Source organism: Athalia rosae, chromosome 2 (assembly GCF_917208135.1).
Source record: "Athalia rosae chromosome 2, iyAthRosa1.1, whole genome shotgun sequence".
NCBI classification, from domain to species: Eukaryota; Metazoa; Arthropoda; class Insecta; order Hymenoptera; family Athaliidae; genus Athalia; species Athalia rosae.
In genome coordinates this window covers 406,433-433,536 of record NC_064027.1, presented here as the reverse complement: position 1 = coordinate 433,536, position 27,104 = coordinate 406,433, and the positions used below count along the sequence as shown (strand labels likewise).

Below are 27,104 nucleotides of genomic sequence, written 5' to 3'. Positions count from 1 at the left end.
TCTGCAAATCTACGAATTTCCGCGGAAGGATGTTATTCTGGGTTCGCGCGACTTTTCGAGATTGAATGACAATTGAATGTTTTCGGAGCGACCACCTGCACCGGGCGACCAGGACTCGGAGATATCTCGGCTTTCTCATGGGGATTGATCGGCACCTGAAGTGGTAGTCGAAGACGTGGGAAAAATCCCCCCCCCCCCCCCCCCCAGCGCTCCCCATGAGTTCGACGAAACGCAACATCGTTCCACATTCAGGAGCCCTGTCGCATAAAATTGAACGAACGGAATGTAAATTTATGTATAACAGCGAATGGAAATGACGTCAAAGGGTAGAAATTAGCAAGCTTGTTATACAAACTGGTGGTATAGTACGTGGATCGTGTATTTTACCCTTCCTCGTACCAGACGGTACACCGTTGCGGTCTTTGGTTCCGAAATACTCGAGCCACACTCGGCGGACAATCGGAATCACTTGTGGCTTTCGTTACATAAAAGCCACGCAGGGTTGGCAAAATGATGACATTTGTATCGTTTCGAAGCGAAAAATAAATCTGAAATTACGCAGACCGACGAATCGTTCCGCGTGCACGACCATCCTATATCCGTCGATGGCGAAACGGCGTCAAGGTCACGACCGTACACCTCGTCCTCTTTCTCCCGTGGATATAGCGTCGTCGGTATCGCTGCGAAGTGTTGGAGGCAAGGTGTAAGGCTAACCGCCATTAACTGGGTCGCCGTGCTTTCATACCGTCAATGACGCAACAATACGTGGCCGCTGCTGATAATTCCGTGGTTTACCGTTAACAATGGTTGGGGCGGAGGGAGCGGTGGAGAAGGGGGAGAAGGGGGAGGAAGACCGAACGTCGATACGTCTGTAGTTTCGGAGTTGCCCTTGCTCCGTTATTCGGCGGCAGATACACGATAACACCGGGTGATGCTGATTGTGAGTTTGGAAAAGCTAGGAAAGGGGCAGACGTGTACCGAGCATGAAATAACGCCCGATGCCTGCTGAAGGGTTATCTCGATCGGGGGCATCGAGAATCTCCGTCTGCGTTGGTACTCTTTCAGAGGCACGATGATAATACACCGAACCGGATCAAACCAAACGAATGAACGAACCGAGCCAACCAACCAACAAACCCGCCGAGGGTTGTAATTACACGCTGGTAGCGATACGCGGTACCTCCAACTTATACCATATTATATGGATGTATGTATGTACGTAGGTACGTACGTACAATACGTACCGCGCATACAACCCAACAGAAATGCGAAATACCTCCGAAATTACCCGCGTGTAGCTTTGTTCGTCAGTGAAATTAACCAAATATTATACATACCTCGATATATATCTGATCTTTATCGCTGCCCCGCGACTCTCTTGTTTATTTATAATTAACCGTGGACAAAGCACGCGTGAAATATACGGTGCGGGGTGTATTTACAACCGCGAAAAGAGATACGTATCCTTTACGAGATGAAACCGGAGGTATACAGCCCTCGTGACTTTCAAAGCTCAATTCCGCGAGTCCTGCGCCGAGCTGAAGCGAATCAGGTATATATACGTACGAAGTGGTTGATCATCGCGATATCTCGGAATCTGAACATCTCACGCCAGAATAACCACGAAGAGATTGTGGAAAATTAAAATTCACTCCGAATCTGAACAACCATCGATAATTCCCAGCCAAGAATCGGAATGAGATGGATCGTGAAATAATGCGATACTCGCGCCCGCACCGTCCGCAGTTCAGCTATGTTTTCGCATTTATTTCCACCCGAAATTTAATTTTTTATTTTTCGCGATATTCAACAACGACTACGATCTGACACTTGTGCGCATCAAAAAGTGTGGTTTCCGAAATGCGTGTGGTAACGGTGAGGAAGAAAAAACAATAAACGGAAAGGAGAGTCTTTACAACCGCGAAGGAGCGTGCAGGAGGATTGTAATAAAAGTCTAGTCTAACTAATTGTTCGGATGAATTTTATTGAGTCTGAGGAAATTTTACGACCATCGAACAACAAGGCGGTGCGACGCGACTATTTGGTAGATGGACGGAAGTCTGTAATTGTAAGATAGTTTCTCGTTAACTGAAAAAATTTAATGAGAAATAAATTTCCACCGACATCCACCGAACGGCTAATTTTCCATCAGTATGGTCATAAATCGAACACGACACTATAAAGGGAGGAGATGAGAATCGGTTCGACGATAGTGGGAACCGAGAATGGTTATTTTTTTTTTTTTTCGAGTATTTAATCGGGGAGCGTTTTGGGAGGGCTGAAAATCGAATTACCCGGAAATCCCACAAACTATGCGGATGAAATCGTTTAGTTACGGGGCGGGAGTACCCTACATAGTTGCATAATTTATATTTTGCAATTATCGCAGCGCCCTAGGTGCAACTATTCACGTACTTATGCCTCCCCTGCGTCGTGGTCGGAGTTCCGGCAACGGCAACGGAAGCATCGCTTCACCGGTACAGCAGCGGTGCAACAGCGGCATCCCGTTCGCCAATTTTCTCTCCACGAAACAGCGGTGAAGGGTACGTAGGTACCTATTCGCTATTCATTTCGAGAGCATTGTCGGCGTTTTCAATAGCCATTAGATAACGCGCGATGCATCGGCGGCCCGCGAACGGCCGAGCGCAGCGCGAATGCCTTCCAAAATTCACCGTCGGTATTGCTCCACCACCCGCCACCGTTGCACTCGTATTATACCGCCTACGCTCTGTGTGTCTACTACGGGTACACGCGTACAGATACCCGTACACCGCTGATGAACTAAACGAACGCCACACGCGAGGCCACGCGTCATCATCTCTGTGGACCAACAGCTTGATAGTAAAATTCGGAAAATGCAACCCAACGATAAATAAACAGACCACAGCCCCCCCAAATGCACAGACACCTACGTCGCGTACATTGCGGTATCGTGACGTGAAAACTCGACCGTACGATGACGACAACTGCGACGGCGACGATGACGCTCGTAAAATAAAAACTAAACGACGCGATATCGGCGGTGTTCCATAAACCAGAAGAGTCGGTTTAACGAATTTTTTTTCCATGCCTATTTGTAACAGATTACTCGATTCGCCGTCTGGTACGCAGTGTAACGAAGTTTATAAAACAATCAATTTATGTATTACATCCGGCGGTACACCACCGAGTACACCGCTTATTTGCGTAACCGAATTACTCGGTAATTAATCGCGAGTTCCGTATTCACGCGATTTACAAGCGCATGACGCGTACGTCGACGGATGAATAAACATCTACAGGTGCACGTACGTCGTGAAGAGTACAGAAACGAGATGCAGCAGCGGCGGCGTCGTCGGGATAAACTCAAACTTACTCCTCTCGGCTTCGGCATGGAGGTTTCAACGCTTCAGCCGCCGTTAATGCCGCTGGGAGAATCGGGGAAGAATAATTCGAAAAGGAAACTACGTTCAGCGCAGATTCGCAATTACATTCCAGCAACGCGCTCGTACAGTTAGACCAAAATCACTCGATGTCGAACTTGAAAATTTCCTTCGACGCACACCATCGACTGGCATAATTACAACTGCAGATACTAATCAAGTATCGTAAAATTGAGATAGATTTGGTGACGTGGTCCTATCACTTGAGAAAAATACTTGTTGCGATTGACAAAGCTTTCTGTTCCAACGGTCTCGCCCGAGGAGTGGCAACGAACAATTCGAAGGGACGAATCGCTTGCGGTGGTTCAGCGAGCCAGATTTTCTTTTCGCGCGAAAGGTGGTGCAGACTCGAATGATCGTGACTTGAAAAGACCCCGGTGGCCCGGTGGCCCGGGGGCCGACGACGTCATAATCCAGGTAGAACGTGAGGCATACGGGCGAATATAGGAAGAGCGTTAACATCCCACCGAGCGCGGTGCGGGGCGTATCCTTTTCGTCCGCCTGGATCCACAAGGTTGTGGTCCGAGCCCCGTTTGTCCCGGTGCTTTCCCGGGCATTAGTTAATCATTTTCCGGGCCACTGGGGCAGAAGCAGTCGCAACAGGAGAAGCAGGAGTAGCGCTAACAACGACAGCGGCAGCGGCAGCGGCAGCGGCAGCAACATGAGAACCGGTAGCTACCTTCGGTCGTGTGACAGGTCGACATAAATATAGAATATATATAGCGCGGCTTACAAAGGCTGCTCGTATAAATCTTTTGGTTCACCAGAGGAGTTAAAAATTAACCCATGACGTTTTTCCCCAGCGATTTACAACTGGCTCTTCTCGCCGAACCGGAGGGTCATCCATAGGTCCACTTATCGGGGATGAAATTAGCTGTATTTACCTCGCGTTCGTCATTTTTTAATACCCCCGTTATATCGTTGCGTCGAGACCCGTGAAAATATTTCACTCGGCTCTTTGTGAAAAGCGTCGATTCGCGTGACGCAAATTAACTCTCGCATTGCCGATTCAAAAGAGGTATGAAGATGGAATTCTTGCCGCTTGGGCAACGGGAGAATTTCATTTTCACTTCCGCCAATAAATCGAGTTCACCGAATGGGTGAGAAATATATTATTACACTTTCTTTTTTATTATCTTCCATCTTTCCTCTCTTCTTCAGTCTCGCCACATGAACTCGACGGACCGCTCGATCGAACCTGCGATCTTGCGGTTGATCGAAATTTCGAGCGGATAGTTGTATAAATTGAATATACTGGATCGTGATAGAGCGAATGGATCGGGAGGGCTGCTCGTCACTCGATGAATTAGCGTTTGGCTCGGTCGCATAATTAATTGCAAATTAGCTTACAATTAGTAGGGTAGTTGGCCGCAGCGGAGGTCCCTGTTCACACGCGATTCCAAACACATGGAGAAAAATGGATGAAAAATAAATGACCGTGAAAACACCCGTACCCCGAAATCGTGAAAATACACGTCGCCGAGGTTTTCTCCTTTTTGCCGACTGTATCACGGAATTGAAACGTCGCGATTATTTTCGGCGTCATTTGTACCTTCGATCCCGGTGACGTATCGTGTAACCCTGAACATCGAAGATTCGTTTTTATTACGTTGTCTGTCTGTCACCGCAAAGACGGATCTCTACCGTCCGAATCCCCAAATGCGTTTAAAAGAAAAGCAAAAAAATGACAGACAAGTATAACGCGCTCGATCGAGCACGGAATTCGAAATTGCGATTCCGCTCCCTCCTCTCGCGTCGCGTTGCCACCTTCGACGCGCGAGGCGATACGAATAATTGACGAACAGGTGCGAAGTTTGTTCTCAGTTATTTCAAACGGCCTGTACGTCGATAATAATCCGAATATCTTCGCACGCGAGTGTTTTACGAAACAATCGATATCGGAATGAATTTCATTTCCGCAGACTCGCAGTCATCGGGGAGTATTTTTTCCTTCGTGCGAGGGAAAGTTGTTAAAATCTTGCCGCTGCTACTTCCGCAATGGTACTTTTTGTTCTCATCTTTTCCTCATTACTCCATGGATATGCGCTAGACCGGAAGACTCGACCGAGAAATCCTTCTCATCCATACCACTTTCGCAAATTTGAATTGAAACTACATTCAATTATGTTGATTCCATTGTGTCTTACCTGGGGATTTGCATACGTGCGAAGCTAACATAGTATAGCCAGCTCGTTGGATTGGTTCAACCGGTTCTCCAGTTTTACCAAGTGGAATACGCAAAAATATAAATTCAAATACCTGGAACAGACAAATAGAAACTCCAATTAATTAAATATACAATTCGAAAAAATCTTGTAATGTACGCACAAAGTTTTGCACAAATCGTAATGGAGAAATTCATTAATTTGAGGAACGTTGATAATATCATGTCGGCTTTAGTCAGACAAAATAGTGAGCGAATTCACCGAATTCGGTCAAGGTCCGTAGAGGTCAACAAATCCGCGGTTACACACGTAGGTATACATGTAGAGCTGCGAGAGATAAGCAAAGTTTGATAAAGCCGCTCGCGCCGATTTTTGGAAGAGATGAGAGTATATCCGTTAGGTGTACGCGTTTATCATTATTTTACGCGAAGCCCGTTATAAATGACCTATCAACATGGCACGGCCGGATACCTCGGTATAAATATTGACTCTACGAATAAATTGCTTTTTTGGATAAACAATGCTCGCTTCTTCCCTTCCTATCAGGGCCGGAGAAAGTGATGAATGTCTTCATTCCGATAGTGTCTATGTGTATACCGTTTTACAACGTTACGTTACATTACTTTACTCGACGTTGCGTTGCTCCGCTTTGTTTCGCGTTGCGTGTACGCAGCTGCGGGATGAAGAAGAATAAACGGGATCAAACTGGGACGAACGAGACGAACTTTTTGAATCTATACGCGAGTGTGTTACCCCATTCGCTTCTCGTGCGCGTTCCGCCGTACCGAATTTAAAAAAGCTTCGTTCGGCAAATGTGGAAAGAACAAGTATCGACTCATCAAGATCGGCAATAGGCGTAATTTCAGCTAATCGCTCTATTCTCGAAACCAGCGCGATTAATCAAAACTATTTAATCAAAGACGACGCGGAAATAAAAAATAACCGCTCGCGCACTCGCTTCCAAATTGCTTCAATTTAATCTACTAAATTAGAACGCAACTACGAGTACTGCACATCGATAACTCGCGGAGCTTTTATTAATCAAATACAATTTTCTCCGTGGCTATTACACGCGTTTCTAGTCTGGCTCGGTTGGCCAATTATTAATTAAGAAAACGCTGAAAGAAACTTTTGCAGGTGCAACGGCGGCAGCACCCGTCCCGTTGCCGTACACCGCTGCATCTTATAGTATTCGATTAACCGTACGGTACACGCCGTAGCGAGAAGTTTCCCATCGCAGTTTTATTGTTGCTACGACGTGTTATTGCACGCCTCTGAAAATCTCTGCGATTGAAGACGTCGCTACTCGGGTTACTTCCGTGAGAAATGTCGCGTTCAATTTTCAACGGTATAGAAAAACGAAAATAGTTTCGTATATTTTTACATAGAAATTATAATACCGATCTCTGGATCGCGAGGTGCGCTCTTACGGGTAAACTCATAGGTGCTACGATGCTCGCGTGAACAAACGTCGGATAAAAAAAAAAGAAGGGCAACAGCGTTACTTTGGCCAAAGGCCAGCCGCGTAACAACTTTCTAAGTACCTAGCGCAGTAGCTACGTACGTTTAACCATATATATGTGGGAAATGAAGGAATGCCCGATAGATTATCAAATTTGACAGCGAAACTACTCCGCGAATTCGTCGGAATACTTTCGAAATGTCCTTAAAACGAATGAAAAAAGTCACAATGATCAGTTCATTTGAAGAGAAAGGCGATGAAAAGTAAAATATGAAGGCAGTCGACATACATTATTGATAATAACGAGGCTAAATAATGATCTTCTTTTCAAATGATCCTCCAGCATTGCGTTACATACCCAAGCTACCACAATGCAATTACCATAAAGTCGCCGTAGGGGATGTGTGTGTTTATTGACTGAAATGCAAAGCTGGGCGAATCAGGCCCCTCGAGTTACGAAATGTTGGTACGCTAACCCCGGCTATGTTTGCGGATCTCGATGCGCAAATACGGCCCGTGAAAAAATGGCGCGGATAAAAATCCAGGGTTGACGTACGAAGATTTCGTAACTTGGGGAGCCTGATTCACAGTGGATAGGTGAAACGAAAGCATCGGTTGAAGTTATATTATATACTCGGGAAGATATTCGACGATCGTATCCACATGTGCGACTACGTGTACGTACGATACCCGATACCCGATACCCGATATCCACTACCCGCGTTTACAATGTTTACGCGTCTAACGAGTTGAGCGTGGTACCGACGTCAGTCATTGTTAGCGCGATAAATATTGCCAAGAACACCGCAACGACGGTTACACCGGTAGCAGCTATCCCTGTTACGAGCCGAAGCAAATGCAGGTCCACAGAGAAATGACGATTCGCCAACAATGGTCGTTTGTTTGGAACTTCCGACGTACGCCTCTGTCGACGGATAAAAAGTAAGTAGGTAGAAGCGCAGCGACATCGAGCAAGGGTCCCACGTTGCGAGCTAAGCACATATACATATGTATATATATATGCGCCGATCGCGATCTCTTTTCTTTCCTCTTCTTCCAATTCTCTGGCAGGGGTGATTACCGATCGAGGTATACGAATAAAAAAAAAAAAAAGAACCAGACGGAAAGGAGTAAGATTTCCTCGCTCTGCGCAGATGTGTCGATATTTTCTGATCTACCAGCCATCGAATATAGGGCGTTGCACGCGAGATTGAGTGGTGCGCTGCAAACGTTGAGGGGGTTGGACGCGCGGACCATCGGCGAATGATGTTCAATCGCGGCGAGTCGATCGTTCGTTTGTTCGTACGAGCGTCGATGTCCGTATCGGAATAGCGACGAAAACTGAATATAAATCAGGGTGCATCGGCAAGATCGAAACCGATGGATCGCGAAACGGTAGGACGAATCGAGCGTTGTACAAGCGGAATTGGCATTAGAGGAGAACTTCCCGTCTGCCCGGAAGGACCATCGCCGGAATGAGAACGGAGCTGAGGGGGTATAAATTTGCAATTTAGCATAGCGCCGGTGGTAATTCCCAATTAGTAAGAATACCGGAGTAGGGGATCAAAGTCCTGCAGCAGCGGCGGGGTTTAGGACCCTCTAACTAGTTTATAGAGGCGCCGCGGCTTCTTATCGTCATAACCACAAACTCTGCAGTGTGCTGCAGAGCTTTAGCGGGTATCTAATAATGCTATCTCCACGGTGGGGTCCGCCGTACGTAACGTTGCACTTTTTCCATACAATTTTCTTCCGAGGCAGCGAAAAGGATCCGGGGGTAGCAACGCGAGCGTGAATAACATTATGTGTTCGCGGGAAAAAAAGAAATCTCAAATAAAATATAATTTCACCGGCTACTACGACACGCCACAACGCAGCAGCGGCATACGTTTCCAGGCTCTACCCAGCCAGAAGAAACAACGGAATCACAGCTGGCTATATGTATGCGGTTTAGCGACAATACGTATACGCCGAAGCGCGACAGAACTCCACATATCCTGCGGACTGGTACACTTTGTCATTTACACTGCTACTTACCGTTCGCGAAATATAATATTTTATCCTACCGCAGACCGTCCATGCCCGAGTTTCGTATACGTTGTGGGGTATTTCGCGTCAAGTGGACCAGGCTGTAATGGCTGGTTTTTCGATTCTTTTGATCTCATATTCAGAGAATCGTATACGGCTCCGCAACTCGAAGGAAAAAATATAATAGATAGAATGGCTCGCGATGTCCAATTACGTCCGAAGATAATACCGTTGGCGGGTAAAAGGAACCTTCGCTATCGAAGATTCGATACTTTCGAACTCGTCGCTTTCGAAGAATTTTTTGATTAATCGGCTTTGCAGATTCGAGAACGAATGTTCCCGGAATTCCGTGGAATGTAATCGGTCCATTGATTGGTAAGTGAAGCCGATCGGGCGCGTTGTCTCAATTAGCGGGTGCACATCGGTCGAAACGTTGACGTATTCCGCCGGTCGTATACGATATCGCATATCTGTCCCGACTGTCCGTTTCCACGTACAGGTGGAATACACCGACGCGTAATCCACATATCTCTCTCTCCTCTCTCCTCTCTCCTCTCTCCCTATGGATCGTGCGTTGCGGTAATGGTTCGAAATCGTATTAAATTTGCAGCGGAGGCCCTTTGCGCTTCGACGTCGACTGTATAATGATCGGGATCCCTCGGGCGTCGGGGTATATACGCGCGGCGGACAATAATTCCATCGAGATGGTCGCGTGTTCGCCGATCGATTCTTCATCTGTGTTACACGCGTCGATTATTGTACGTTCGGTCACCGGTTGTCGTTCGCGTTGCAACGCAAATGGATCATATATAGTTAAACTTCGAGGTACGTACCAACGCGCGCGTAAGCTCACACCCATATGCACGTAATACTATCTATTACCCTGGCTATTGCCGCTTGCAGTTGAAAACTGTAGCAACGGAACATGCGGTATGCCGGGTTTACCAAATTGTGCAGCAACTCGAGGCCGCGGTGGACGAACAAAGGGAGAATAATAATATTTGACAAACGCAGACCGCGAAAGAGATGAACTCGGAAGCTTTTCATAGCGGAGGCGGCGCGGGCGGCTCCGCGTCGCGATGAAACGAAAATTCAAAAGGAAAGAGAGGAAAGTCCGCGTCAAAACCGCACCAGTCGATTCCTGCACGGTTCCCGAGAGTTCCGGGGCTGTGCGGCGAATGCAGGTGGACGTACATTTGTACGGGGTGGCCGAATTACCCGGGGATGATTGAAAACGTGAACGCTTCCTATTCCCCCGGGTCTTAATTGGGTCGAATATATGTACCCGGTAGTGCACAGGGTCGACGAAAAGGAAGACGCTCGCGAAAGACGAGACGAACCCTGGGGATCGTAAATACTCTGGGACGCCATAACATAGCCCACCAGTCCTCGGGATCGAGAGAAACCTCTAACGTCGCGCGTCATCGTCGCAGGAGACGACGAAATTGCCCAAATTAATCCTCCCACTCGATAGCGATCGTCACCTTCGTAACCCTCGGGACTCTTGGCCTCTCTTTCGCTCTTTGGCTACCTCTTCCCGGTCTCTTTGTACCTCCTTCATAGTTTACTCGCGATATAATTTCTGTTCATATTTCCAGCATTGCCGGAGAAGACCGATACCCAGGCAAAGAGGAGTTCGAGCAGCGTAGGTGGGAAACACTGCACCTATGGTCAAAATCGAGACACGCCCGTTGCAAGGACGTTACATGAATTCGTTTTTTATCTCTTCGTTATGATACCGTTGATCATCTCCATCGAAACGAATATCGACGATACTTTTGAGTTTATCGTCTACAAGAAAAAGTTGCTCGTACCTACTCCGTTAATTAACGTACCACCTTTTGTACGAAACGACAAAGAAATTTGAAACAAAAATTAAGGCGAAAGAAGGAAATTGGATGACAAGTTTTCTTCAAAGAAAAACAATCGGGTCGTTTGCTTTATACTTCGTCGAGGAATTTGAAAAAAGCAGGTAACGGAATAGGGATACTTTTTGAGCAAAGGGAATTCGAACCAAGTGAAAATCAAAAAATTTAGTTTCCCGTTAAATAAATGTACGTAAATAAATATATAAACCGTTCGCACGCGCGGTTGAATTTTTCGCCATGCTTCCGAATTCAATTCCTTTGCGCGCTTCTCTTTTCCTTTTATCTCAATACGGTACCATTTATACATGGGTATATAAATGTATATATCTATACAGACTGGAAGCAAGACTCAAGGGTCGCGTCTACGACCCAATCTCACGGACTTTTCCCCCCCTAGTCCTTTAACTCAGCGCTCGGAATTGTGCCCAAAATGATCATATAGAAGGGGATTCGAGCCGACCGAAATTCCCTCTCATCAAACAAATTCAATATAGCTGGTAATGGAACTAAATGAAATTCTATAAGAAGAAACAAATAAAAAAATACACGGGAAAATTCATAATTGTAACTTATCTTGACGAGCATACCAACTCTTTTTAATTTTAACTCTCAATCGTAGAGTATGGATTTCGCGCAACCGACTCATCTGTCATTCCGGATTTTTAATTTTTCGGTTGATTCATTTTCTCCGCATTTTAAATTCATGACGCCTCGGCGGTTGGTCGACGTACGAATAAAAAATTACGTATAGCTCGTTCACGCAGGCATCGCTGTCGGATGCACGTACGTACAATTGAGTCGATCAGCAAACCAATGAAATAGCACTCGTTGTCAGCGCATCTCGCTTTTCGAGCTTTCACCTCCGGCTTCAGAATTCGATTAAGCCGTCAACTCTTCGGGAGAGGATTAATTGCGATTAATCTACACGTACATCCGTCCAGTTTTTACTCTCGGCGTTATTATTTTAGAAACTAGGTAATTTCTCGAGTCCATTTTTTCAGCATAATTATTTCCAGGCTTCTAAGGATTCGTTCATCGGGAATAGTCACACGTGAAATTGAAGCGATTGACAATGGCAATGGCATTCGCGGCGGGTCGCGGTGCCTTTGCACTTTGCGGTGTATAATAGACAGCGGCGTACATACGTGTAATTACATCTTCGGAGCTTTTGGCTTCGGTACTTTATGTCATTCATATGTTATACCCTACCGGAGGAAGCGCAGCTCATATTATACCCACATACGTACGTACATAGTTGAATGAAACGGAGCCGGAATGGATAAGGGAGAACGAAACTGATTGCGAGACGGTAGAATAAAACATGCAGGCGAGAGATCCGTTAGAAGAAGGCGACGACGAAATTGATTACGTTTCCTACTTTCATCTTCTTTCCCAGAGAATTTTCTTCCTTCGTTTTGCCGCTACTCTACTTCGCTCGCTTTCTCTTCGCGCGCAGGTTGATCCGAGGTTTGATCTTGAGCTGCTCGACCACAACTCTTGCACGACCTTCCTTTATGTTACGAGTATGTGTCGCGTTGGAGAAACAAAAACAAAAACAGAGAACAGAGAACAGTTGAAGAAAAGTCATGTAGCCCGCCTTCAGGGGATCAACGGTCCCAATTTCATCGGGAATACCGAATGGGTTCGTTATCTAGGGTATAAACAACGCAATAGTATAATAAATTGAGTGCACGCGCGAATGATGTTTTTTTGCTTTTGCAATAAGAGTCTGACAATGAGAGAAAGTGTCTGAAAAATATGAATGTACAAATTTCAGAGACTTTTCTGATTTGACTGGATTACTTTTTTTTCTTACAGAATTACGTCTCGAGTCTTTCCACATTTTCTGACGATTAATAAAAAGCGTCTACTTCATATTAGCTGAACATCCTCTTTCGGCAAACTGGATTCCGGCGACATTTTCAACCTGAAGTATATTCTCCGTTTACACGGTAGGTACTATAACCAGGTTAGGCAGGCGAAAGCTCTGCTAAAATTATAACATCACTATACCGAGAACTATACACACACAGTTACACAGCTGGATATGCGGCTTATCGAATAAGGGACCGGCCTACGCCCGGGTCACCAAGGTAAGCGAAATCCTTCTCAGCCCTTTGCCCACTTAACGAGAGTAACGCGTCAAGCCAAGAGACAATAGAGGAGAAGAAAGGAAAAAAAAAATATATATATATCGAGAGAAAGGGGGAAAAGAATGCCCGTCAGCTAATTTCAAGAGGTCGGTCGATTTCCGACAGCCTGTGTATATTTTTTTTATCCCGAGTAGGCCTATATTCAAAATCGATCCAAATTCAAAGTCTCAAAATTGATAGAGAATTGTAGGTGTAGTGGGATCCGGCGGGTTTTCCAGAAAAAGAAGGTCAGAGTGTATTCGTCATGGAGCTACGTATCATGTGTAACATTAGCCCGTTGTAAGGACCACTTTTTAATCACCTTTTTTTTCAATTATTCCTTATATTTCAATTTCCTATTTCTTCCAATTATCGATTCAGTTCGTCGAATTCGTTATTCCAGTTTTCTTCAATACGTACAGATCTGATGAGAAGTTGCACGAACTTGGCGCAATAGTTGATGCGAATTCTTTTTTTTTTTTATTTCAACGACTTTCGAATAGCACATAGTTATCCTCGGACGTTTGAGGTACTCGGCGAATATTTTCGCACCGAAGGTGCTTTTTCCGGGGTCCACGTATACCTATGTCGCGAGAATGACTGGGAAGTTCTCTTCTTTTGTTCCTCAGACCCTGAAAAATTCTCTCGGGTCGACGGTGACTATGTTTAAAGGGCTGTTTTCGCGAATAAGAATGCAAGAGGGTCGTACCGAATTACCTAATGGAGTCGAAGACTCCCAAAGTACGTGTATAAATTCCTACCAGGGTCCGATTCACGCGCCACGGAATTTGAATTCTTATTTTTTTTTATCGTTGTACTGTTTAGTTTTCTATTTGTATGCATAGATCCGGTCCCCTTCCGTAATTCTTCTTTTGAACACACTTTTACCGTGTGTCATCGTTGTCCGCATACCTGCGCAAATGTTACCTGAACAAACTTATTCGCACGTGCACACATACGTCGCGTCGTACTTAGCCTCGAGTGACGGAAATTGAGATTTTCACCCACATCAGCCGGCACGCGAACCGAGTGGTCTTCCCATACCTACCTGTGGGTATAGATTATATGCAATATGTATTTATATACATACACCCATCGCACCGTACACGAGAGGATTCACATGACACGTGTGCCACTCGTATCGACTTGTCAATTGCAATTTTTCTCCTCCGACTCGAAAAATGACAGAATTGATCAAAGAATAAAATCGAAATAAATTTAAAAAATATAGCATAGAACAAGTATGTGATCCTGGAAAAAATTAATTCTAGATAATTTCCCGAATGAAACATCATGCTACGTGAGAAGTTGAAATAACGAGTCCGAAAAACTTTCGTCTTCTTGCCGATTTTCAGTTTCCCGTTCTTAACTGTTAGAATGTTTGAAAGCATTCCAGCATAATAACGCGCGTGCTACCTGCGGATCAGCGATACATTTTTTCCGTTGCTTTTTTTTAGATATACGCGAGCACCTCCGTACATACTATATAAATCGCTGTCGAACAACCCAGCCTATAAATTATTATTACTATATAAATAGATTTTTTGTCCTCGTTATTTCTGTTCCTCGATATCGTTTTTTTCCAGGAGAAATGGGCGTATCTAAACCTGAGAAATACCGGCGGCCGGGCCAGGTCCCATGATTCTTCGAACCCCTGCTCTGCGACCTCTTCGACCTCCACGGACCCCTGAAAGCTGATTTATTCGCTGTGCGCCTTACAAAACGCGTATGCAGCCCCCACGGTATTGCGTACGTACGCTATACAACTAATCGTCAACCCTATATTTCAAGCCCAGACGACGGGGGATAGATTCGTCCCTCTCCGTGACACGATCAATTATTCTGATCAATTATTTTTCTCTGTCGATGTCAGTTTTGCTACGAATTGTACGTCTACCCAAAGGAAAGAGAAGAGAAATCTGTAATTTGGTAACACGAGCGCTTACATAGTGCCGAAAGAAAATCGCCCTATAATTCTGCCGGCTACGACCCCGCGTCGTCTCCTATGTTTTTTTTAGCGTCACTCGTATGGCCTGCGACCGTCACAGAGGTCACGTCGCGGTGCACGGCAGGGTGCCGGCCGATAGTATCGAATTACCGTGTGTCGACAAACAATGTCGCCGTTAGAATTTCCAGAGTGTCCCGTAAGTCAGAGTTCCCTCGAGGACGTCGACGACCCGTCCGCACCCCTGAGCCGGACCAACGAATATGCCCGGAGGAATGACGGCCGCACGCTTCTCATTTCTTGTTCGAGAAAAATTCTACCCGTCACGTATGGCGTACAGGGAACGGAATGATTAATACCCGATCAGGGATTCCATTTTTGGGACGAAAAGAGAGCTCGGAAGGTTTAAAAGCAAATAAAAATGATAATATATGAGGAAAAGTAAGTCAGTAGGGAAGGAAGGAAAGGAGGAAAGACGGAACAGAGGGAGGGAGGGAGGGAGGGAGGGAGGGAAACTGATCGAGGAAAGAAAAGGGAAAAGAAGATAATGTATATCCGCTTCCTCGATGCTGCTAGTGGCGGATACGCGTTTCTGCTGGCCATCTTTAATTAAGGGTCGGTGGTTTTCGCTGGCAAAGCGTTAAATAAAGACCAATTTGTTCTCAACGGCTGAACCTCGGCTGTGAGATAATCTTTTTAAATACTACGACTTAGCGCACTGCTAGAGTTTCCAGCCACACGGAAGGCAGCCGTCTCTCCGTCTCTCTCCTTCGCCCCGTTCTTCCCCTCTCCGTTTTTCGCTACTACCCCTATCAAGACGGCAGATACTTTCCTCACATTTCTGCAGCAGCGGGTGACGCCGAGCGACCTCGGAAGGCGGATCGGATGACTCGAATCACGGGGGTGTGTCGAACGGAGGCTCTTGTACGAGGTGGGTGTATGAATCCAAAATATGACCTGTGCATTGAAATCCATCGGGGTCGGTATAATTGTGGAACCGAAATTGAAATTTTCAATTCTGCAATCAATTGAGTATCATTGCGATTATTATTTTTCTATCGTTTTCAAGCAGCGACACCGTACGCGGAATAAAGACAGCGCCGGCAGATGAGAAGCGTTTTCAGGGACATCGGAAACTGCGACGGAACAAAGAGTCTCCGGGGACGATGATATAATAGAATGAAAGAAAAGGGGTGAAGAAAAGCGACTGTAAAGCGTGACGCTTCCAATGAGATCAGGGATTATAAAATCGTCACTATATTCCGGGTTCGTTCGTTTTGCATCGCAGTCACGTTCGCGAGTTCGACGAACCCGCGTGATCGCGAACACCCCCTTCGAGTCGCCCTCGCACCGCCGCGGGTGCTCAGCTGCCACAGGTACACGTAAGAGGTGTACGCAGGTACTGCCGAAGCGCAAAAAATGAAAAGGCAGGTAACTGTATCGAAAAAAAAAAAACAAAAGATTGTCATTCTTCTCACCGGATGTACACGTATACTATAAATTTTATTTTTTTTTGTTTCGGAAACAACGAGTGCAAGAGCGATCGGCGCTTCGACCACAATTGTTTGACTTAGCAATAGCTATAGGGATGTATATCGGTGCGGTTCGAATTTAAACCGGTGTCCGTAGTTTTTATTTTACCAAGTCTACCGTGGCTAATTGCGCGAATAGTTTACTCGGATTTTCTGAAACGGGAAAAAAGACATCCAAATTACAAAATATCCGCAGAGGAACAATAATTGAGAATCGGTGGTGCGAACGACCGCTGCCAATATGAACCCATTGAAGTCCTCAGGCGTACGGAATCTGGTATCGCGGATGTGAAAACTTGGACTCGCCGAGAGTCCTTAGGAAGCGAGATACGTACGACGCATCCGACTAATCGTTCTCTCCGGTATAGCTGCACGAGAGAGGCAGTAGCGGTAGCGTCCGAAGTCGTGCTCATACTCGGCGATCTACGTTGCCGAGGGTCACATTCTACACGGGGTTATAACACGCGGGTTGAATAGCGGCGACTAAGGGGAGGAAAGGCAAGGAGAATCGAGTCCCATTTCCGTTGCGGACAAGCGGAACACAAAGCGGGAAGTAGCCCCGGTTCCATGTAACGTCCGAGACGAACAGATACTATCTTTTTACGAGGAGGTCGCAGGCGTTATCGGAGTCGCTCCACGTTACGCGGCGCGGGGACGGAATAATCAGCGACGTAGCGGTCTGCTATGCTTCCCTCGGAGATCACCGACGAGCATCTTTTGTAGCGGGCCACGTGTATCGCAACGGCGAGACAACGACGAGTCCTCCGACGGTTTCGGCGAAAATCTTACTCGCGTAGTTTACACGGTGCCACCTGCAACGACGGTGTACCTACGTCGTGCGGTGAGCGACGACTGGATACTCTTCATTCTGTTCCAATTCGATTGGCGACCGCTGAAAAATTAGACGTTCTTCGGATACGCGACGCAGGTCGTCGGGAGACCGGGGAACGCGTTCGGGATGGGATCTCGAAGTAAGTGAGCGAGAGACGGGGTAAGCTGATAGAAATGACGAGTACGCGGAGAGATCCATCCGAACTCTGTAACACACACCTCGTAACTCCGAAACTCGAGATACGAGGAGCCCCCTCGGATCCCTTTGCATTTCAAATCCGCGGCGTCTTTCCCTCTTCCATTGGCCCACTTTTCGAATCCCATTGATTGTGAGTCTCGAGTCAGTTCGGCGGTAGCGCGTTCTCTCCTTTTATTCCACCAGACTAAAGATATCGTATGTAACGTATGTGTATATGTAACGCTGCAGCAGCTCAGAAGCAACACGCCGACAAACCCGAAGCTGGAGCTGAAGCCGAAGACGTCAACGAAACGGATTAATCTCCGATCGTATATATTCGTTATCTGTAGGGAGCGATCGCTCTTCCGAGACCGTCGTCGAGTGCGGCAGGGGGGATCGCGGCGGCTGCACCAATTTCTAACGAACGAGGGCAACCGCGGAATAAGTTGATGAATATCGATTAAAAGAAGCCGCTGCAACAATGGCGAGATGATCGCGGCGAGCGAGCTACGGGGGGGGGGGGGCCGTGCCTATTTCCGCGATAAGCGCTTGACCAAGATGCTCCGAAAGCCTCGGTCTCCGGGTTATAGTCGAAACCCTAGGGGTGCAGCCTGGAAGGTAACGCTGTCGAGGGTAATCGTGGGTGACCGTAGATAACTCCGTGGGAGGAGAAGAACCCTCGGGATAACGGCTGTAGCTGCTCGGCGCGGGTCAAAGCGATAGAAGTTAGCTACAAGGGTCTGGCGGGACGAGGGGGGCAGAGAGAGGTAGAGAGAGAGAGAGAGAGAGACCACAGTCGAGTTTGTCCAGAAAACGCGGGTGTAGATAATAAGATTACGCGTAGATATATAACCGGTGGCGTGTCGTACGTGCGGCAACAGGAGTATATAGAACCAGCGGCGCCGTACGCGGGTTCGCGATGTTTAGTTTGAAGAAAGGACTCCGCGGAGAATGTCTATAAAGGGTCTCGAGGGTATAAAAACGGGACGAGCGACTTCATTCTTTACGCGGTGTAAGAAAGAAACGACATCTGGAGCAAGAAAAATGAGCGAGGTACCGGGGTATATTTGTGAATTTGGTTCAGCCTCGGGTTCGGCTAAAAACCGGAATGGCGCGGGGGGACCGCTCTTTCGACCTGCCGTTATCGAGGTCCTGTCCCGCAAGACCGACGACCGAGCGAATCGTTCGGTAAAATTTTGCAGAATCGCTCGTCGGGAGGGTCCTGTCCCGGGAAATTGATACCGACCTGCGAAATTAATTCCACGACACACAAGTGCGGATTTCAAGTACCGTAGCGTACGACTCGCACGGTTCGTCGCTCCCACCCTTACAACACACCGCGGCGTCCCTGCAATTTTTTTTTCGCGGATTACGGCTCTCCGGTTTTCAGCTTCGAAGGGGAGTCGTCATTTCTAGGATACGCTGTACGATACCCACCTCTCGAAATGGATATTCGTCGACTTTTATTTTTCCGCATCTCGGTACCGCATCGTCGTTTTATTATATCAATAGCTTCGTCGCCGTCCCATTATCGTCGTATACCGACCGAGCTCCTCTATGGGATGGATATGAATTGCGATGAGATCGGGATAACTGCGATAGAGAATAAAAGTGCCGGAGCAAAGAACAAAAGGAGAGAAAATAAAAAAGTGTCACAGCTGCACGTTGTAGCCGGACTTAATTAAAAGATAAACTCTCCATATCAATTAAACGCCACTACCGTCTCTAAATCTTAATTTCGCCCGCGCGTTGGCGGCGTCTCACAATCAGCGGAGGTATACGCGTACTGCATAGGATGAAATGTGTCAGTCGTATCGCCTACGCTGAAAACTTTCATTAATTAGATCCGTTGTGCGGATATAGAAACGTGAGAGAATCGTAGCCAGCTCGTTAGAAATGCTACAGCGGCGTACAATCGAGGGTGCGAAATATTTTGCGATATACAACGACACGTAGACACGTATACATACGTTCGCCTCTACCTACCAATGAGAACATTCTCGCGCGGTATAATTTATGCAAATTTAATGGCGCTGTTAAATCATCATCGCCGTGAAATCACATCGTACAACAGCGCGAGATAGTGTAATAACGGCAACTTCTCAATCATACTCATTTCGTAAATTGTACATTTTGTACACGTATCCATAGGCATATTATGACGTCTGTCGTACGTATCAAGGTGACGGCGCCGCTGTGTGAATTACACACGATCCGCCGTTGATCACCCCGCGCTGCACGGATCGTCGTAACTATACTGTATTATACGTATAGAGACGATACGCGCTCCGCTCGACGTCGCTTCTCTTGTGTCTTATCGCATGAAACGTCGTTCCGCGCGTCTCACTTTCGTCCACGTTATCCCGTCATCGAGATCGCCCGTATACCTTTTATATACAAGTATTCGCTACTGCAGATTTACAAATACGTCGCAGGGGAGGGGGGGAGTTGTCGCGATCCGGAAGCCACGCACGTGTAAACCTCTTATAAAAGGTGATTGAAACCACGTCGATCGAAAATCGATCGACTCGCAGATGCGGTTAATAGTCGTCGTACTACGACAATCAAAGAGTAACTTTTGTACACGAGACGTGCGAACTACGCTCGGTGAGTGATAAAGTTATCTCCGGATCGTATAGCCGAGACATCTGCGTTCAAGTTCGCCGACGTACGTAAGTACGCGAACGGCGGGACGCGGTTAAGTGCGGTGCATGTGTACGGTATGCAATTACACTGTTTATACATGCGACGTCGTAAGCGATCAACGATTACAATACGGCGACCGTAGCATAGAGTCGAAGTTGCACAGCGATTAAATTAAATGTCCCGCGTATCGCGCTCCGGCAGCTCTCTAATGAAATGATACTTTTATTGCACCGTTGTATTCGAAGATCGGGTATTACAATAGTTTACACCGTACGCTACCGGGGTGACGAATCGTTTAACACGTACGATACGCCTCCCTCTACGTATAAATCACGAGATCGATGTACGCGTCCACCGCACTAGCGATACGCGCGAGCGTCACCGGCGTTTCGCCGCCCGATAAAATTATTCATTCGTTACGAAATCATCGCGTCCTTTTCACTTTCCGTCGGGCACTCGGTTTATCCGGGAGGTCGATGAAATTATAGTCGCAAAATCTCGCGATCGATCGTCCCGCAGCGAAGAGACCGACGACGGGATCGAGAGAACAAGACGACGCGTGTTATCCTCGTCACGGAAGTTGGTCGAAGATTTACCTGCGTCACGGTAACGAATACGTATAGATAGTCGATGATAATTAACAATAATGTGTATTCCGGATGAATATGTATCGGTCGATGCATCTATACTATAAATACCCTTATTATAGGAAAGCTCAGTTGCACCTGATGCGAATATATATATAACGGATACATATACATGTACATCATACGTGGCAATTCTCCAAATATCGATCAACGGCCGATGAACCTCCGCGCGTTCTGCAACAAAATCCCACGTATGATATTTGCGACGGTTCACCGGAGTTATCCGTACCTAGCCACGTGTACGAATATACGCGTGAATCGGTGTAATCACTGTTGCTGTTTCCCTTCGAGTAATTAGGTATTAACACACATACGTATCGACACCGATCCGATATCTGCGCTCCGAGCTGGTCATTTCTTTTCAGCCACGCGTACAGCTGTGGCTGAAATTAAAGTCCGCGCGACTCAAACTGTCGTCGGCTACGGTTCGAATGTATCTACGTTATTTTTTCAAATTTGATTTTCGGTCAATCCGCGATACTCCGCAGTGCACAGCGTGCTATCGGCGACTTGTTTCGTCGAGGAATTCCAAACGGTTTCGTTTTGTCCCGATCCATGTATATTCTATGCGTACAGTATACGTGAATATTGATGTAATTGACGTGCGTGTCGCGGAGTCTCGTTGCTGATTAAAAGGCGCGACATCGTATACGTCACGTCTCATATCGGCCGGTACAATTCAGACGTTCCGGAAGAAACAATGACATCTGTCGATAAGAGGCTGCAATTTTGGACCGCAGACATACTTCCGGTCTACACATCACGCGCAACCATGTCATTGGAGAAGGAAAAAAAAACAAAGGGAAACACAGTAATGTTATAATATTCAGGGCGCGGTGAGACGAAAATATCGAGTTAAAATTGTTATCGCCGTTTCTTTTATGCCAACAATTAAGTTCGTACAGCGCAGAGGGGAAGAAAAATTAATTTGGATGAATTACCTGTGCAGCGAGGGGATATTGTACAGGTATAATTTCGTTTGAACGTCGAGTCGTAATACCAGCGACGTTGTGCTAATCGATGCTTAATTGCTTCTCGGTCAACCGATACATCGAATTACCCGGGTACTCGCAGCGTTGAAGAAAAATTCAAGAAATCGAAAACGACGACCAAGGACGGGGCTTTGGTGACCTTTTTTCGAAAGCAAGTTGCGGGAGAGGGAGTAGCGCTGACTCGGAAGCGGTTCGACCCTTCGCTGGAACGAGGTCGCGGCGATCCACGCGACGCGGAGACGCTCGGCCACGTGGAACGATAAAAAGGGTTCGAAGCCCCCGAGGGCTCTCCTTTATCCGCACCCCTCGAGATACACCCCCACGAATACCACATAGGTGTTATCGCGTTTATGAAGAGGAAGAAGTCGGCCTGCGATCGAACTAGGAAAAGAAGTCATCGTCTGCACCTACGACTGACGTTGACGAGGTGTCCGGTGTCGATCTTTACTCCGTCCCTTGTCATTTGTCGTAATTTCACAATTTGTCGCACGTGCGTCTCCGTACCAAGTAAGCATGACTTTGGCATCTTCGAGACAATCAACGTAGCTTTAAACTTCACCTCGGATACTTGACCTGGCGAACCGCAACGTGGTTCTTCGTACGGAGGCGTCTCGCCGCATGACTCACGGGCATCCCGAATTACGTTCGTACGTACGTCGGCGGGCGAATCTCTTTAAACATTCGACTGGTCGGAATTCCGCGTCGATCGTTTCGCGTCCGAATGAACAACTTTTTGAATTCTACGGAGGAAACTCGAGCGGAACATCGGACAGAGAGATGAAAACGACACGCGAAAACGAAGAGTGGAATATATCTCAACCATTTTTTGCCGTCAGGTTTTCTTCGGTCTACGTGGAGAGGGCACGCGATGATATTCCGTCCACGTACGTTCGAGAGAGCGTCGACGTAATAAAAACGTGGTGATCATCGTTGCCGGTAAGGGTATTAAAAAGTTTTCACGTTACTCTTTGCCGTTGGTAGTGGACGGAAGCCGAGAACAGAAGCCATGTGCGATTTCGAGGACTATCTCTCTCTCTCGACACCGACGAAGTGACACCGGTGTCCTCGTCGTGGCTTTTGTCGGATTCGAAATAAGGAAGGATAAAATTCGACGTTATCGATTCTGTTCTTCGATTCCTCCGATGATGTACTTTCGCTCCGACGTAAACAAAAAAATTGGAGGCAAACGGTGAGTGTAAACAAAACCCAGACGACAGCGGCCGAGAGTCAACGCTGACAACGAGTGCCGCCCTTTTCCCTTTTACTGCTCGGGTAGATGGGCGTGTAGGTATACACAGACGTACGCATTTACCCGATACACGTAGTCGTGACCACGTGGGGGTCCTTGGCGTGAGTTGTGCGCTCAGTTTCGAGATATCGGAGCCAGACGAGACGGAAGATGTGTCAATGAAACGAGGATGCGAATTCGGCGAAAGATCACAGGAGCGCGATTGGCCCAGTGATCGGAATTTGCGAGGGGATTAGCGGAGTGCGAGGTGTGGAGATGGAGAAAAAAAACCCACTGCCATTCATAGAAATCGACTGACCTTTGAATCTTTGGTGGTGTGGTAGTAGTAAACAAAGACGGACATCCAGGCGCATGACAGGAGAAGCACTATTTTCACATTACGCCTCATGTCTCCGGCGTGATTTCGCTCCTTGGCTGTCAGTTTAGTGAAAACGAATACGAACAGAGGGAATGAACACAGAACTGTGGCAAGGGGATGGGGAGCTCGGTGCACTGTGACGGCGGGTGGAATCGCAACGCCGATCGTCGGGGGTTGTTTCGTCGCCGCACCACCCTCGGGGGTTTCGTTTGTATCGAATTTCGGGGGCCCTCGGTAGCTCGTACGCGTGATATTCTTCGATCGCGACACCGAATAACACCGAAATTCATTCACGTCGGAACGGAGGACAGACACATCCGTGCAACGCCGTCGAAGCCGCACGCCCACCCCTGTCAAAAGCTGAAGCCATACTGAAGTCCGTGAACTCAACTACCAGTCGCCTCGGCGTCCCGACGCCCGATACACACCTATCCGCTTCTCGGTTGGTCCTCCTCACCTCGCCGCTCTCGTTCGTTCGCTCGCTCGCCACATCTCGGTACGGAAATTCAACGCCAGGAGGCGAGAGGTCTCGACGTGACCCACAGCGTCGGCGGCGTCGCGACGCGAGAGATAACGCGGACCACGCGCTATCCGCGCCGCCGGTCCCGATCGCTCCACTTTTATTCCTCTTCTCTCGCTGTTTTCCCCTGGCGCTTCTTCTTTTCGCCCCTTTCGTTCGGCGTTCGCTGCGGACGCCGATACCGGAGCCACACCGTGCGACGAATGTGAAAGGGCGCGAGATTTTCGGCGTCGCGACGCGCAAGGTCATCGATCGAATACTCTCCCTCTCCCTCCCCGGATACCCTTGTGCCACCCTGGACGCGGTTCAAGCTCGCGAAGGCGCGACGGTGCTTCCAGCCAACCAGGCGCGAGAACCGGCGTAAGCGTGGCTACGTTTCGTTCTCTCGAATCAACGAAAATTACTAGCTACTGCAATTGCCGAGAGATTAGCATTTCTTTCAGAGACACCGAAAATTCGGAAATTCGAATCGACTTTCATGCGACGATATTGTCCGAGATCGCCGAGGTCGACCGAGATCGCGAGATGGCGAAGAGAACTAAAAATTTATTCGTTCGCATCGATCGGGTGCAGGGTCTCGATCCAATAACAAGGGAGCGCCGCGGATCGTGGAATAATCGAGTGAAAGTACACAGGTAAGTAATTCGAGTTCTTCGCTACATCGATAAATATGTAAATAGGGTCGGACGGTGGATCACGGGATACGCATCAAACGGTCCAAAAGGTATATAGGTACTCGACCGTGCGATGATACCCTTGCGTACTTACACCGCAATAAACGATTCTCGATTTTCTTTCTTCCCAATCTTTTTCCTTCCTCTTCCGTTGCCCCTGTTAACGGAGTTATAAATATTTATTTTCATATTTTCAGCCGCCATTCGTATTAATTTACGTTAATTTGCTTATCTAATTTCGTATCCCGCGAATTACGATGCACAAAAGTTTCATATAGGTATACACCGTATACATTACAAGGTACATGTTAATTCTGCAGGAATAACGAACGATCCGTACGTATAACGTACGATAAATTGCGCACGATGGATTTCCGAAACCGGAACACTGCGGTAAGTGCAATCTCATCAAGGAACCGCCTATTACAAGATAGGTACTCCTGGAACTCGTGGAGTCGGAGATTTGAGCGAATATAACGAGCCCTCGTTATATTTATAGCGTCGATAAGACGAAGGCGTTCGCGGTAATCGCCGTCTCGATTATCGCTCACTTTCTGTTGCACGTTGAAAATCACGGTATAGGTATGCCCTAGTTGTAACTACATGTCGCTTCGACAACGCGGAGGAAATACAGCGGTCGCCAATCAAGCGATAATGAGAGCTCGTTCGCTGCGTCCGAATCCTCGTGAAATCCTCACGCGCGCAATATGCGGTTGTTTCGGGACGCGCGCCGGAACGAGAAAAGATGCGGTGAAAATGTAGCGAAAGAAGCGGGGGGGGTGAGACCGGAATAGAAAAGTGCCAGAAACGCCGAGCGGTGGTGAAAAAATAGAGCGTAGGTGCACGGGGTGTAAAAGTGTGAGGTAATACAAAGTGTAGCTAGACAACCCATCGGCGTATATGATATCTCCGTACCCGCTACGGGTTCGCAGACTCTATTCGTCCGACGGTCTCGTTATGAGAATTCTCGCTCCGAGAGCCGGTCCCCGCGCACGGGGTATGCCTTCTACAAAGAACGAACGAATGGCTTATTTATGCGATCCTGGAAAGTAAGTAACCTCACGTCTTCGGAACATCCGACAGCTCTTGGGAATTTTCGTACACACACCGCGTATATCCCGCGCCTGCACTCTGTAAACATAAATCAACATCCCAGCTGAAGGATAATTGAGAAAGTGCTTTAATTCTCTTCTATTTGTAAAGAGAACCTTCCTGCCTTCCTTCCTGCCTTCCTTCCTTCTCAATCCTTGATACAACGATTAAACAAATCATGTAGGTGGGTAAAAAGCGACGATCGTCTCGAGGCTCTCGGCATTTACCGCGAAAATTCCTCTTTTTCTTACCTTTCTCTTTATTTGACTTGGAGCTGCGCAATAAAGGATTCAAAAACCGGATTCGTTCGTTGCTCGAGTTCGTTCTTTCGTACCATATTATACGATAGCTATACGTTGCATAAATCGCAATGCCCGTGTTTGTCTTTCCGTGGCCTGTGCAGATTTTAGTCCCGCCGGAAATACCCAACCGGATTTCGATGCGGAAGGGTTGTCGATTGAAAACGAAAATTCGTTGTGATTTTCACGGTACGGCGATATTGGTATTCCGTACGCCGTATCTGTGGTATTGGGGTGCAGGCCAACGTTACAGAGGACTCCGCTCGACGATGTCAATTTCATCAATTTTTAGATCTTCGATTCGTCCGCCGAAACGCGGAGAGACTCGAATTCCCGGCGACGTTTTCTTCCATGCATTTTCCTCGGTCGGACGTTCGCCGCGGTAGAAATTAATTATCCGCATCGAGTCATCGGATCTACCGCTCGGAAAATAAATCCGTTCCCTCGTTCTCATTTCCTTTTTTCGTTCTCTCGTTTCAGGAGTTTATCTCTCCCGACCCAAAGTCCTTGTACGGGAGCAACGGTGCAGCGGCGGCATCGCTAAACGGAAAAAGATCGACACTCGGTCCGTCTCGTCGTCGATAACAAACCTCGTTATAAGCCCGCGACTTAATTTGTTGACCGTGTTACGCGCCGTTTCCCACCACTGCGCATTCCGATTGAATCTTTCTTCCGCTCATACCCTTTGGCCAGTCGACCGTGAAAACGTTTAAGTTGTCACCGTGCACCGACCTGGCGCGGGGATTTGGCCTCATGACGGCACCCGTATAAAACTCGTCGTTCGACGGTCCTTCAAACCCCCTCCCCCCGAGTTCTACTCAAACACGAGTGCACCGATTTTATTTTTGACACTGAAAAAAAAAACAATTAAATAATTTGTCAATCCCAAAAAGAGATTCTCCGATAACGAACAAACATCGTCGATGTGTCGTACTCGTTTGGGATAGGAGGATGAAAGGTGAGCTCCGAAGTCGTCGAGTACGTGATATTCAATGGTATACCTACGAGTGGCGATAATTATTCGAGCCCTTTGAATTCGGGGAGAAATGTTTAGCGGGAGAGGAGTC

At 47.3% G+C, this 27,104-nt stretch overlaps 1 protein-coding gene across 1 annotated transcript in view; it reads right to left on the bottom strand.

Annotated features, from left to right (window-relative positions):
* Positions 1–23,880, bottom strand: part of LOC105691506 (polypeptide N-acetylgalactosaminyltransferase 2) — a 126,164-nt gene extending 102,284 nt beyond the window's left edge. The window contains exon 1 of the mRNA XM_012410026.3: positions 23,393–23,880. Within this exon, the coding sequence (XP_012265449.2) occupies positions 23,393–23,482 (90 nt within the window). The 5' untranslated portion in view covers positions 23,483–23,880. The remainder of the gene's footprint in view (positions 1–23,392) is intronic.
* Between the last annotated feature and the right edge of the window lie 3,224 nt (positions 23,881–27,104).